The sequence below is a fragment of the Odontesthes bonariensis genome, chromosome 18 (assembly GCF_027942865.1).
Source record: "Odontesthes bonariensis isolate fOdoBon6 chromosome 18, fOdoBon6.hap1, whole genome shotgun sequence".
In the NCBI taxonomy this organism is placed as follows: Eukaryota; Metazoa; Chordata; class Actinopteri; order Atheriniformes; family Atherinopsidae; genus Odontesthes; species Odontesthes bonariensis.
In genome coordinates this window covers 11,959,297-11,972,797 of record NC_134523.1, presented here as the reverse complement: position 1 = coordinate 11,972,797, position 13,501 = coordinate 11,959,297, and the positions used below count along the sequence as shown (strand labels likewise).

Genomic DNA, 13,501 nt, shown 5'->3' with positions numbered 1-13,501 from the left:
GTCCACCCCACTGACCTCAGTCATGGAAACCGTCTGCCTTGTGCAGTAGTACCATGCTTGTCCAGGATTTTCCACTTTCAGTTAACAGTTTGTGTTCCTGCCCTAATTTCTCGTCCCACATATTTCCAGTGTCTATTTATTATTCATCAGATGGAAACTCAACTTTCAGCCCATTGAAGAAAATTGAGAACTTGTTTACAGTATTGCCAAGAAAGGAATGTGTATCTTTATGCAAGATATTTAACCAGTGAAATGTTTTTTTTAATGTAGGACCGTGTCCATGGAAAAGCAAAGGCCTTATTGGGCTTGAGGCAACCAGCAGGTGATCACAGGTTATCACGTGTGAAGGTAATGCACCCCTCCAAGGAAAAAACGGTGGACAAGCCCACCTGGGAGCCTTCCTACCAAGAAGGTGAGGATGTCAGCTGACCGAGATTTCTTTTTGGCATCTGAATTAATCTGAATAGGTTTTTTTTTTTGTTGTTGTTGTTTGTTTTTTTTCTAGCAATGTCCTTCTTGGCAACGACAAAAAGGGGAGGTGAAAAGGGACTGTTGAAAGACCCGATAATGCCTAAATTAAAGCTGGGTAAGCCGAGCAAAATGCTGCAGTGGAACATTTTCAGGAAAAAAAAGCTTTTGTGCTGACTTTTTTGTTTGTTTGTTTTTTGTTTAACTATGAAAAATACATTTTATAAGACAATGTTATAGAGTTGACTTTTTAATGATGCTAAATGGATTTTAGAAGGCAAAAAGTGCAGCTTTGCTTATCAGATTATATACCTCATTCTCATCCTCCAGTTTCAAGCAAAGTTTTTGAATGTCGTTGTGATAAACGTGACTCGGTCTACCTTTGTGAGATGTGCTCTCAGAAGATCACAGAGAGGGACTTCAGCAGCCATGTCTCTGGGTCTGACCACCAGAAAATTCAGCGAGTGGTGAGTAAATGTGGGCGGTTACTGTTTAGTTTTAGTCAAGCCGTGTATATGCTGCACTGTAAGCACATTTACCACTTAATGGTTCTCCCCATTCTGAACTCAAACGCCCTTTGTAGGTAAATGTAGGGAAGGGGGGCTCACCAGTATTTCCAGGCCAGAAGCTGTAGAAATCTACTGATAGTTGAACAAGTGCCATGAACAGGAGTGTGAACTCTTATTGCATAGGTTCGAGTAAAGATAAATGCGAGAAACTGCTTCGATAAAGGTCGACACAGTGACGAATTAGTTGTATCGTCGGACAAAATCCAAACCATAGAATTATACTCAGCAGGTGAAACTTCGCAGGCCCCCGTCCTCGGCGCAGTCTGCCCAGTATCGCAATGAAATATTCCATTATAAAACATTCCGTCACAGAAATGATCGAGACAAAAGGCCCTCCTTTGGATAACCGAGGTTTCTCAAGTTTTATTGTAGCTGTAGTGTTGAAATGAACTGGATTTTGGCATTCAGCATAGAGACGAGAAACTATTATGAAAAGTGAGTGCTGTATAAGATGGCATTGTAATGAAATACTGAAATATTTGTTTAGCAGAGCTGTAGAAGGGTATTTGTTTGCCAGCGATGGACTACATATTGCAGGAATAAGTCTTGTAATTTACTCTGGGCTAAACGCAGATGGAGAGTATCAGACGCACAGTTGCTTTAAAGTGGGATCTGCGCCTGTGTGAAAGAATTTATATACTTATCTTATATACTCATAATTACAGGTAATGTTATATACCCATGCTGCAGGCAATCTTATATTCATGCTCAGTGTCTGAACACACACTGAACCTTTGAACTAACAGAAACTGAACTTTTGCCCCATCAGAAACCAAACCCTTAGAACTACCGGACACTGAACCTTTAAATGCACTTTGTCCCTGCCTTGCAACAACATGATATCATTACTTTGCAAAAACATGTCATCAATAGCATCAATCTGCTCTGAAAACTTGCAAAATCTGCGAACATCTGCATCCTCAGCTGTCAGTTTCATGTATAGGATGCGCAAGCCTTAATTGTAAAGGAGACCCTCGTGGCCAGACAGGAAATGTCTCCCCCTTTGTAACCTGTTTGTACCACTGTATAAAGGCTTGTGTGACGCGCTGCAGCATCAGAGATCTCTCCGTGTTCTGAATGAGCACGTATCAATAAATCAACTACCAGGGCACATAACGGACTTTGTTCATTTATTTGACTCGAGAAAGATTTGTTAATGCCTCCACGGTAAATTCCTCGACATGTCCACGGCAATATAAAACAAAAACGTTCAAAACAGCTGAGATGAAACACTGGAACGGGAATTTAAATAGAAAAAAAATGCATTTTTACTAATTGACGTCTTTACTTCAGGTTGTGAATCTGAACGAGAAGACTTACAGTAATATTTTGAAACAAAGCTTTCAATCAGGTAAGGGGGATCTTTCCCAAACTTTCATAAAGTGTGGGTGGTGTGACTGAATTTTGACTGAGCAGCATTTCATCAGAATTCTTCCCCTCCACAGCCATTGGTACTCTGAGGGCACTTAATTTTCGTCCACGCGGTGTGTGTAAGCGCCCTTCAACCTCTGCTCCACATTCTGTTCAACCTGTAAACGCCTCGGCTGCACGTCATGCCCATGTCAACTCGGTGGTGGACAATATCAAGGTCAGTCATCTTTATGCTGATGAGAACGTTATCCTGCATACAGAACTAAAAACAACTGACAGCTGTTGCAGTGAGCATATTCGTTCTCTTCTAACGACTTGTAGATGAGTTGTTTTGTGTAGATGACTTTGTTTTTGCAGTTTAGTTCTTTTGCTTTAAATCAAATTCGGGTAAAATCTTAAACGAATCTCTAGGATATTCACTCTTAATTGGGGGGGCATTGTGACAAATCTTAAGATCGTTAAGATAAGGAAAGTTTTAAATCTGGGATGTCCAAAGTCGGTCCTTGAGGTGCCGCTGTCCTGCAGGTTTTAGATGTTTCCCTGCTTCAACACACCTGATTCAGATGAAATGGATCTCTTCGAAAGATTGTTAAGTTCTGCACAAGCCTGCTAATGATGCATTGATCTGAATCGGGTGTGCTGAAGCAGGGAAACATCTAAAACCTGCAGGACAGCTACTCTCGAGGACCGGATGTGGACATCCCTGGTTTAAATGCAGAAGTACTGAAAACCGTCTAGAGGTAGCAACAACATTAAGTGTGAACAGGGAGTGAAGGTTGTACGAAGTAACTGAGTACAATAGACATGCGTAGCATCATTGGTGTAAAATGACCAAATAAATCTAAGGATGTTAACATAATTACAAATTTAATCTGGACACATGATTTCGTGAACTGTTTTGTTGCAGCTGAAAATGTGCGATCTATTGATTAGGATTGTTTTACTTTAAAGGTGGTCAATAGGAAGATTAATGATTCAGGAGACGGTGGGACAGCCATAAACATGTCAAGGACCAAAACAACCCGAGTCCCTGCTGACTCAAATGAAGCTCGGACAAAGACTTGTATGAAAAGGCTTCAGTCAGCTGATAGTTTTCATGCCCATCCATCTGTCACCTCTTGTGGTAAACAGACCTTGAGGGTAAATGTGTCCACAAAGGGGACGAATAAGGTCTGTTTACAACCTTATTTCAGAGGAAATGATCCCAAAGATGTCACCCCTAACACAATCTGTAAGGCCACAAATCATCGAATTAAAAGATCAGCAGTTGCCTCCGTAGGTATGGCAACAACCTCATCCACACGGACAGGAACCACTTCCACTTTGAGTGCAACATCCTCCAAAGGTGCCTCGGCTGCAAAATCTGTAGCAATGTCCAGACCACTGAAAAGAGCAAGTGAAACCGCATCCAAAGCAAATCCTGCTTCATACAATACTGCAAGATCTACAGTGGTGCGCGAAGCTACCGGCAGAGGTGCACCTTCCTCGAGAGCTGAAAATGCTCCTGAACGTGCATCCAAAGCCTCAGGCGCATCTACGGTTACATCAGTGGCTCCTGCTAAAATGCCAAAAACATCTGTTAAATGTGGAAATGTCGACTTGTCTGCTAAGACCGCACAACTGAAAAGCTCGGTGAGCCAAATTGCTGATATTGCATCACATACTCGTAAGAGGAGCCCGACTGCTGCTCCCCAACTGAACACAGCCATGTCTGCCAGGTCTGAATACAAGAATCCACATAAAGAGTCCTCCCATGTGTCTGCAGCCAAGAGTACAGCAAGTGCAAGCCATCTTAAAGTGGGCAAGTATTTTATTTTTGCTTCTATAGGAAATTATTCAGTGCATCTGTATGTATTGGACTCGTTTGATTTAAATCAAGTCTATTATTTCTTTGTCTTTTTTTCTTTCTTTAGGCTTAAATCAGCTAATTGTAGTGTCATGGGAAGGAAAGCGGCAAGTCTACTGTCAGCTGTGTTCTGTCAGGTTGAAAGGGTCCGATCACCTCATCAGCTCCAGCCACCAGTATAACTATGTGGTATGTAGTTGGTTGAGTCTTGTAGTACTTGTAGTGTACTAGTACCTATCAGTTTAGCTTTATTTTTGTGGGGATGAAGGGGGAACAGAAGGCCCAGCTCCTTGCTCCTATACTGTGTTCTCCACCGAGCCTGTACTCTCTTCTCAACTTGCTCACATAAACTATGTACACACAAGGGCAGAAATGTACATATGCATTCATTTTTGCCAGATCTCTAAAGTTGTGTGTATTTACAGTTTGAGTAATTCTCAATCCTCATGAAATTATACGCACAAACCTGATATCCATGAATGGTTGCAGACACTCTCCTAATTTGTCATTTGCTCATTATTGTTTACACCAAAACTAAAGAAGCATGGAAATGAAAGCCGCCATAAAGATGCAGGTTCTCGGATTATAAAATAGGTTACAGAGAAAAGGCTTTTACTTTGGTGATCTCAGGTCTGCATTCACAGACCTCAGATTGAGGTTTAAAACCAATCTTTGGTAAAATGAGAACCGTCTCGAATAAGAGGAAAATATTTAGAGAGGTCTTCCACATGCCATTACGCACTACTGCAGTTATTTATAGCACCCAAAGTTACTGTAAATAAGGGTATATTAAGAGATTTGATAAACAAAGATTTGGGGGGGGTCCATGTCATACTGAGCAAGCAAGGGATATTATCCGTTTCATGGTAAATTGTCTCGTCAGGGTTGCATTGCTATAAAGATGTACACTTAGTCTGAAGAATGAATCAGGTGTGCACATTCCTCCCTTTTTTTTTTTTTTTTTTTTTTTTTTTTTAAATGCCAGTTTGTGTTGAGGAAAAGGCGTACATCTGGCCCCCGGTGGAGTCGACATGGAATGTGTAGCTTGGGGAAAAGGGACGGTACTGCAGATGCTAACTGTGTGCCATTTACGTCTTTGATAGAAAAGGAAGTATCCTGGCTGGACTGCAAACCTGACGGAGTTGGAGGGCAAACTGAACAACATTGTGGCCCACTTGGCTCAGGTTGAGCAGGATGTAGGATCTCAGAGTGCCCAGGTGCGAAGCTCAAATCAGAATTGTGCAAAAATTAAGCAAAATCACTCGTATTACGAAAATGCCACACATTTAGAATATCTGCAGCAAGATAACTTTTTTTTTAATTAATTAGGTGAAAGTGAAGAGGGATGTGTACCAAAAGCTGGCTCTTCTTCCAGAAGATAAAGGTACTCAAACTCTCAATAGATGCCATAGAGGAGAAAATCTAATAATTTGCTCATGGACTTTTTTTTTTCTTTTTTTTGTTAAATTGATAATTCTGTCTCTTGATGCTCAGCTGTAGAGACTGTGAAAGCCATGGTGAGACCGAGAGACCCACGGCTCTCATCTCCCACAGCCTCTATTGCAGATGTTGTGAGGCAGGACGCAGAAGTTTCAAGCTCCAATGATGGTAAATGGAAGTCTGAGCATCGGTTTTCATCCACGCGCATGAGACTGAAGAATTTTTGCACTAAGACCATTTTTAATTTTACATATAAGATAATCTTGTTTCTAAGGCTTTGCCTGTGCTCTAACACAGAGGTGGTGTGAATAGAAACCATTGAGCTGAATTGATTTATTTGTTTTTCCTCCCAGGGGTGCGTGTATCATGCAATGAGGTATTGAAATTAAATAACCAAACGGACCAAGAGAACAAAAAACTGCACCAGCCAGTCCAGAGGAAGGGTGAGACCTGAAATGAAAATGATTGTTTATGAAGAAGTAGGAGGGGGAAAAAAAAATCACCTTGCATGCTGAAGATTGTATGCATTATGTTTTTGGACCCAGAAATGGAGTCTAACTCAAAAAGGGAAGCCATCCTGAGCAAATCTGAGCCACATCGGTTTCCAAGAGTTCAGAGCTTGGATGGTGAAGACGCACGAGCCTGTGATCTGATCCAGGACCGGCTTCAGTCGTCTAGGAGCGTCGCTAAAAGTCACGCGGAGCCCGTCCCAGCTCCTTGTAGTCAAGCTGAGGACAAACTAGGTATAATGCACCTGTCGTCAACATTTTTCAGCAGAAAATCAACAAGGATTATATTATAAATATTGAGCTACTTCATCCAGTTTTGATGCATTACTTAACGGTATTCATTTTCTTACTCCTATATTTGCGTCATCTTTTTTTTTTTTTTTTTTTTTTTTTAAACCCTTCCTAACGTTTCTTGAAGTGATAATCCTGATTAGACGCGGACATATTGATCTCTTCCTTGTGCTGTATTATCACACATCAATCTTTCATTCTAATTTCACAGCAGTCAAACTGGAGAAAGCCCATGGTTGCACACAGCGTCTTATCAATCCTAACTGCAGGCAACAGTGGAAAAGTGATCCGCCCTCACAGAACCAGACAAAGGATCGAGAAAGTACGCCGAAGTTCTCTCCTGTTCAGAGCCGCGGTCCACAGCTCCAAGCTGCTGCACTGAATACTGGACAAGAGAACCAGTCCGGACCGAGCCACAAAGCAGAACAAGCTCCAAAACAGTCCCCAGGACCCGGAGAGCACAGGGGATCACAGATGCTCACAAGAACCTCAATTGGTTAGTGTTGACTATTCCAAGGGTCGGTTCATTTTAACATTTCATGAAGTAATTTGTAACTAAATATGACTGTTTACAGGGGGAAAAACTCATGAAAAAAGTCATTTGTCCTTTTACCTGAAAGCAAGTCTACAGGATACTAAACCAGTCATCGGTGAGTGTCCGTCTTATGCAGCACATCCTCCTCGCTGCCATATTTGCTGCCGCTTTACAGAATCGCGTAACACGAGACCCTATTTGTCTCAGAAATGGAGCCCGACTCAAAAAGGGAAGTAATCCTGGGTGCACGTCAGTTTCCAAAAGTTCAGAGCTCGGGTGGTGAAGACACACGAGCCTGTGATCTGATCCAGGACCGGCTTCAGTCGTCTAGGAGCGTCGCTAAAAGTCACGCGGAGCCCGTCCCAGCTCCTTGTAGTCAAGCTGAGGACAAACTAGGTATAATGCACCTGTCGGCAACATTTTTCAGCAGAAAATCAACAAGGATTAAGTTCCCACTTTCATCTGAAGCCATGCATCCTCTCTGTTCAATTTAGAAAATATCAAGAGGGAACCATGTGAGCCTGATGCAGAGACTCAGCCTCACAGTGAAGCTGCACTTGTGATTGAAAGTCCTGGTAAATATTGAGCTACTTCATCCAGTTTTGATGCATTACTTAACGGTATTCATTTTCTTACTCCTATATTTGCTTCATCTTTTTTTTTTTTTTAAAACCCTTCCTAATGTTTCTTGAAGTGATAATCCTGATTAGACGCGGACATATTGATCTCTTCCTTGTGCTGTATTATCACACATCAATCTTTCATTCTAATTTCACAGCAGTCAAACTGGAGAAAGCCCATGGTTGCACACAGCGTCTTATCAATCCTAACTGCAGGCAACAGTGGAAAAGTGATCCGCCCTCACAGAACCAGACAAAGGATCGAGAAAGTACGCCGAAGTTCTCTCCTGTTCAGAGCCGCAGTCCACAGCTCCAAGCTGCTGCACTGAATACTGGACAAGAGAACCAGTCCGGACCGAGCCACAAAGCAGAACAAGCTCCAAAACAGTCCCCAGGACCCGGAGAGCACAGGGGATCACAGATGCTCACAAGAACCTCAATTGGTTAGTGTTGAGTATTCCAAGGGTCGGTTCATTTTAACATTTCATGAAGTAATTTGTAACTAAATATGACTGTTTACAGGGGGAAAAACTCAGGGCTGCAGTCATTTGTCCTTTTACCTGAAAGCAAGTCTACAGGATACTAAACCAGTCATCGGTGAGTGTCCGTCTTATGCAGCACATCCTCCTCGCTGCCATATTTGCTGCCGCTTTACAGAATCGCGTAACACGAGACCCTATTTGTTCTCATCAGGTATGGGCTCCGTGTGGGAGTGTCGAGGGATGTCTCTAGAAACGTTCTTCCTGTGTGAAAGCTGCGAGGAGATCCTTTCACGGCGGGAAATTTGCCGACACATGGTCACCCATGATCACCAGCTCAAATACACGGTGTGTGTTTATTACTGCACTGCGAAGCTGAGCAACACATGTTGATCACACGTTTTTACACAGAGCGATGTTCATATTTTTCAGTGGAAAGAACACCCAAAGTTTCTCCAGATGTTCTGGTTTGAGGAAGATCTGCTCCTTGAGATGAAAATGAGTATTCTGAAGGATGTTGTCCAGGAGCTCTCACAGCGGGAGCGTTTCTATAAGGTGGATGCACAGGTACCTTGTTGGATTCATGAATTACGCAGCTTTTTTAAAATTATTTATTTTTAAGCCATGGTTGCATTTCAGTGGTGTACAAACTGCTTTTCACTCCTTGTTAATTTTGACCCTGTTGGTTTTTCTTAAAGTGTATATTGCTGGGACCAGAGCTGCACGACTTTGTCAGGACAACTTCGTTTGGTGAAGGTAATATTTAGCTTCCTTTGCATCTGTCTACTGACTTTATAAAGTGAGGAAATGCACAGTAACTGGTATGAAATCTGACATTTATTAATTTTTTTTTTTTTAAAGCTTTGAAAATGGTGCAAAATATCAAAAACGAAGAGAAGCCAAGCATCTTCTGCCTACCCATCAATACTACACACCATCAAAGTAAGTCTTGCCAGTTCAGTCTTGCTTTCTTGTTTCTTCCACTCACGAACATTGAGAGTTGGAATATGGGTAGAAAGTTGGTTCTGTTTCACAGGCCATCAGCCTGAGACCCGGCAGAGTCGTCCCCCAGAGGGACAGTTGGCTCAGGCATTTGAGACAGACCAGCGACGGGACTTGGGTAAGACTGATTTTATTTGCAGCACTGTGATATACACGCATTTAAAATGAACAGGGTAGCTGTGTCTAATCATGTACCGGTACTGTATATCATGAGTAATGTTTCGCATGAACACTGGAGACGGTAGAAGTGGCTGGGTTTTGCAAATGTCCGCGGCTCTGTGCTTTATCTAGCAATGCCTCATATATTTGAACCTATCCACACTATCGGTGTGAGTGAAAAGAAGCACATAGGTCAGCAAAGATTATTTTTCAGGATTCCCACATGTGCATTGTAAATGTTCGTCAATATCTGTTGCCATTGTCTCACTCTTATTTTTAGATGTCAGGAGGGACTTTTATGTTCTCGCATACACCCTCACATCTCAGGAAAATTTCACATTTGCAGTGGCATGTGTGGGGAAAACGGCTCGAATGAGAGGCTGGGGGGTATTTTGATTGAGGGATTGAGAAATTATTGAATTAAAAACAATGTATATGTAGCAGCTTTGTCACCTACTTGTATGTAAACAGCCAAACTAAACCATTTCAAATATATGGCTCCAGATCTAAAGTTGGGGATCTTTGCACCTGTTAATTTAGGTCACTGTTCAATAGGCGTCAAACAGAATTCATTGTTTTCACTCTTAAAACTGCAAATCCTGTTTGTTTAGTTGTTAAATTGTTGTTGTTGTTGTTTTTCTCTCTGTTCTTCTGCATCTCTCATAGAAACTGGACAAAAAGAAACGTCTCCTTCAGAAGAGACAGCCAGAGTTGGAGATCTGGGTGTGGTCAAAGACAGAAGAAGTCCTCTGGGTGTGACCTTTACCTTCACAAAGGCTGAGCCTGTCGTCTCTCCAGTTCCTGCTGTTGGCACACATTTTAACAGTCCAGAGACCTGCAGTGGCCTTTCTCTGCAAGCAGAAGTCAAACCAGCAGTCTCTCAGCTCCAAAGGCCTGATCCCCTGCTGCAGGTGAAACAGGAGGAGGTAGGATCAACATATGTCCCCACTGCTGGTCCTACAATTAGTCAAAACCTGGAAGTGTCTCCACAAAATGAATGCCCTCCAACCAGGAAAAGAAGAGCAGACATGTCTGTTGAAACATTGAGCAGAACTCTCACCAGCAGCTCTTCTTTACCAGCTAAATATGCACCCAACCCGGTGCAGGTTAAGAGTGAGCCCAGCTCTCCACCAATCTCTGAATCCCCTTCAGTTGACCCAGCTGTGAACTCTACCCTGCTGCATCTGAAAGAAGAAGACACAGAACCCAAACAAAACCAACCCACCAAGAAGTGGAAATTGTTTGCAGACCAATCATCTGCATTGAAAATTAGTGATTTCAAGGTGAATCTGTCCCCCTCAAGGTCAGCTCCAGATAATACAGAGACTAAAAACTTCTGGGCAACCGACTCCTCTGAAACAGTGGAAAGTAGATGGGATTCAAAAACTTTTAAGACTAAATATGAAGCTCCAATAAACAAAAATAGATGGGATTCAAAGTGTCTTATAGTGAAGGCAACAGTGCAGAAAAAGCCACTTTCTAATTTAGTAGAAAGGATAAAGAAAGAAGCTCCTGTATGACAACCAGCTCTTCACCACTGGTGTCGACTCTGATTCTTCAGCCAACAACCCATCTTTTGAGGACTGTGCGGGGGAAACTCTTGAGTAAAAGCATGGCTGCTGACTCCAGTGGTCAGCATCTGCAAAGCGCCACAGCTCGGAACATTTTTGGAAATGTGATCCTGTTCACACCCAGTTCTGCAATAACCCAGCACAGATGGCACACCAGCAAAGTAACCCAGGGACCACCAGGACTACACGTGGTCCGATGCCCATTAACACAAACGTACGTGGCTGGCCAAAACCCAACGGACAAACCGAGGCCATCGGCTCAGTTTTGTAGCTGCTTTTGGTGCAGACTTTTACAATGCAGCCAAACTTCCTTCATCACGACAGGACGTTCAGGTCATCTTTGTTCTCGCCTGTTTCGCCTTACACATCCCTTACCCAAAGGACAGAATTTAGAAACTTAAAAGACGAGCTTAGAAATCCCGCTGCAAGTGACCACAGAGCTTTTCATTTCCACTGAAACATTCTTGTTCTTCTCTCTAAATTCCAGTGTTTTTTTTTTTGTATTTTTGAAGTACTTTCTTGTTACAAAAAGTGTTCTATTTTCTAAGCCTGTAAATTTCACTTTTAAGGGGTTTGAGGTTCTCGACACATTTGAAGATTCTGTTCAGACTCGTTTAAATATGAAGGAGAAGATGGTCTTTATGTAAAAATGACATTTGTTTGCAGGTTGTTCCAGTATTCTCACTAATTTCTAATATTTTATTTCTAAGTCGTTCGTGTCATTTTATACCCTTGTGTTCATTTTAAAGGAACTGTACACTGGATTTATGTTACAGGTGAACCTTCATTTGTAAATTGTATGTTGATTAAATATACTTAATCTGCTTTTTTTTTTTTTTTTTTTCCCAAGAAAATGCACAATTTCAAAATTTGCACATGATAATCTGATGACATTTCTGTGTTCAGTTTAGAGGCTAGTAAAAAGTAAGACTGTTATCCCAGGGGGGGGAAATAATGTCAAATTAAAATCTGTGCCACGTTACCACGGTTGGTTTTTGCCCTGCTTCGATGTAACTTTTGAAATGCATCTATTGTTCAGGTCTGACCGTTACTGTGGAAACTGAATTGTTCAAATTAAACAAAACGAAAGTGTTGTCGTGATTGTGAGAATGATCATTCTGTATGAAATGGGAAGGAAAGCCAAAGATTATAGGTAAGGCGATGTAAACGGCATAGTTAAACATCTTGTTGACTGAAAGTGCTTTAAATAAATCATAAAAGTGCATTAAAACGAATACAGTTAAAAACTGAGTGCAGTGATTGGATTAAATCAAAGTTCTTCATTTAAATGCATTGGTGGACCAGGAAGTCTTGAGGTTTTATTTAAAAGTTGATGCAGATTTGAATTTATCTAGAAGTTTGTTCCACATATACGGTGGATTAAAATCTGAAGGCAGATTCTTTGTTTGGTTCTAACTCTGCGGACAGAAAGCAACACTTTTCCTGACAGCCTGAGATGTCTCAAAGATTCATAACGTACCAGAAGATCTCAGATGTCCTTGGAGCCTTAACCATGTCGGGCTTTATAAACCACTGATGGACAGGAAACCAGTCAGTGTAGAATATGATTCACTTTCTGGTCTTGGTGAGGACTGGAGCAGTCGGATTGATCTTTTAGGCAGATGAATAAATACACCGTTACAGTAATCGAGTCTAGCAGAGACACATTCCATTATTATTCTATAATTCTTGAAATATTCTTCAGGTGATAGGCTGTTGGAGGTCACGTGATCGCACCCAGATTTCTGGCTTGGTTTGTGGCTTTTATCATTACAGACTGGAGTTAAGCAAAGATTTTTAACTGTTCTTCATTGGCTCCGAAGACAAAGACCACATTTTTTTGTTTGTTCAATAGAAGGAAATTCTGGATCAGCCTGCTGTTTGAGGCACTTAATCCCTGAGTGATGTGGTGATGCATGTTGTCCACATAACTGTGGAAACATTTTCTGTTGCTTAACATAATCCGAGTCAGTGGGAGCATGTAAATGTTGAATAAAAGAGGCCCCAGAATTGGACCTTGGGGAACGCCAGTCAATGTCAGTTCTGAGAGAAGAGGAATGCCTGCAGCCGGCGGGCCTGCGGGTGGGAAAATGCTGCTCAGGCAGTTCCCACGAGAGTCGCCTCAGGACTGCCCTCTGGGAATCATTTTTGATTTTATGTCGAATACTATGCTCCTTCTTGCCGACAATAATAAAAGGGCTTAAAAATTTCAAATGACTGAATCCTAGAAATCATTTTGATATGGTTCATAAATGTGTGGAACCTTTCCATTTACACTCTCAGGCACACAAACATAAATAATGGTTTTGCATGTTTCTACTTCACCTTGATTATTCTTTTGTCTTCAGAAATACCATATTAATATACATGAAAAATCGTTTTTTCATGCTGAAATAAGATCTGCTCCTCGCACAATGTAAGTTAGACACAAAAGAAGGGAGGTGAGCATCAGGGAATTTATCATGTTAATGTTTCAACTCTCCTCCGATTTCCTGGAGCCTTGATTAAGGCCAAGCCTTGGAGAAACTTACGTCAACTTCTTTCTTTGTGAATCAAATACAAAAACACTGCTTTGAGAAGAGATCAAAACAGTTGTACATTATTTGTATATTTGTTTCATAAATAGTGTTCATTTAATATT

General features: G+C 41.6%; 1 protein-coding gene across 2 annotated transcripts; it reads left to right on the top strand.

Annotated features, from left to right (window-relative positions):
• Positions 1-196: 196 nt before the first annotated feature.
• Positions 197-12,014, top strand: LOC142368084 (uncharacterized). 2 transcript variants are annotated; one of them, XM_075450143.1, is made up of 24 exons: positions 197-412; positions 506-586; positions 799-935; positions 2,331-2,388; positions 2,483-2,625; positions 3,360-4,209; positions 4,322-4,443; positions 5,358-5,471; positions 5,584-5,638; positions 5,749-5,862; positions 6,048-6,137; positions 6,240-6,437; positions 6,706-6,990; positions 7,070-7,144; positions 7,237-7,425; positions 7,524-7,604; positions 7,808-8,092; positions 8,172-8,246; positions 8,343-8,476; positions 8,561-8,695; positions 8,827-8,884; positions 8,990-9,070; positions 9,165-9,248; positions 9,956-12,014. In XM_075450143.1, the coding sequence occupies exons 1-24, from the start codon at positions 352-354 to the stop codon at positions 10,807-10,809; spliced, it is 4,359 nt and encodes a 1,452-aa protein (XP_075306258.1). In that variant the 5' UTR covers positions 197-351; the 3' UTR covers positions 10,810-12,014. The 2 variants fall into 2 exon arrangements, with proteins under 2 accessions (XP_075306258.1, XP_075306259.1); XM_075450144.1 differs by lacking the exon at positions 7,524-7,604.
• Positions 12,015-13,501: the final 1,487 nt, after the last annotated feature.